General features: G+C 52.2%; 1 protein-coding gene across 1 annotated transcript; it reads left to right on the top strand.

The window, feature by feature from the left end:
- The first annotated feature begins 218 nt into the window (after window positions 1-218).
- Window positions 219-695, top strand: LOC128266890 (uncharacterized). The gene has a single exon (XM_053003679.1). It carries the CDS (start codon window positions 219-221, stop codon window positions 693-695), a length of 477 nt encoding a protein of 158 aa, XP_052859639.1.
- The last annotated feature ends 484 nt before the right edge of the window (window positions 696-1,179 follow it).

Raw genomic sequence — 1,179 nt, forward strand, 5'->3', positions numbered from 1 at the left:
TGCGACAGTTTGCCGGTGAAACTCGACAAACAAGTCCGGCCGGCGGCAGTGTGTGTGTGGAACGCGCTGTGCGGTGTCTTTTCGGCCGGTGTCTGCTTTTTAGTGGTGACGGCTGTTCGATGGAATGAATTTCGGTTCGAACCGGACCTTGGAACGAAAGGAAAAGTTAGCCGTCAATCCGAAAAAAACGTGGCGAAGCTGACGTGCCAGGGGCCAGCATGCGGTGGTTGATCTTCGGCTGTACGGTGCTGCTGGGTGTCCTCGTGCCCGTGTCGTCAGACAAGCAGCCTGTGTCGTTGGCCAATGTCCTGTCGCCCAGCGGGCGGTTCATGTTCCCGCTGATCGAGATCAGCGTGCCGGATCTCATCAACGGTATCCTGTCGACGTTCCGGTACTTCTGGACACGCTTCCAGTGGCTGTTCGGTCTGAGCGATAGCACGATCGTCGGAGCAAAGGATCCACCGGTCCCGATTCCTTCGGCCGCGCTCAAAGCCGTCCCCCTGGCACCGGAACCGTTCGTGTGTTCGCCGATCAAAACCGTCTCCGTCGAGGTCGACGATCCGGTGAGGCATCCGTACCTGCACAAGAGCAAAGTGATTCGCCGCAAGAAGCGCAAAAAGCGACGGAAGGAGCACCTCGGAAAGGTGGCCATCGACTGGGACATGGTGGCGGCACAGGCCTGGGCGTTGCTCTAGGACGACTCCTCAGTGATCCTTGAGGTTCGAGAGTTTTGAACTCTTGCTTGAAGTGATTGTGTTGAAGGTGGGATAAGTGATAAAACGAGAAATAAAATATATCATAAAAGACACACAAAAATGTAACCGTCATTCATTGGGGTGTTTCTCCTGGAATGTAGGTCTTCTGCAGCAATCCGTGGGTGTTGGCCTTGGCCACCGTGTCACTTGTACGTCGCACCTAGCGAGAAGCGTGAGAAAATGTGCTAATCAGGGTGTAATGATTCTTTTGTCTACCAACGTACATTCGGAAGTTTTTCGGAGTTTTTCGTGGCCAAGAGAGTATGCTTAATATGCCGGGCTGACCCATTAAAAATTTGGTCCAACGTCACAGTGCAGTCGTGTGATAAATAATTCATGCTCGATATGATTGGATCAAGTAGTAAATGGCGGATGTTATGAAATATGAATGATTGCTGTTTCGGATGGTGAGAGTAATTTGCTG

Source organism: Anopheles cruzii, chromosome 2 (assembly GCF_943734635.1).
Source record: "Anopheles cruzii chromosome 2, idAnoCruzAS_RS32_06, whole genome shotgun sequence".
Classification (NCBI taxonomy): Eukaryota; Metazoa; Arthropoda; class Insecta; order Diptera; family Culicidae; genus Anopheles; species Anopheles cruzii.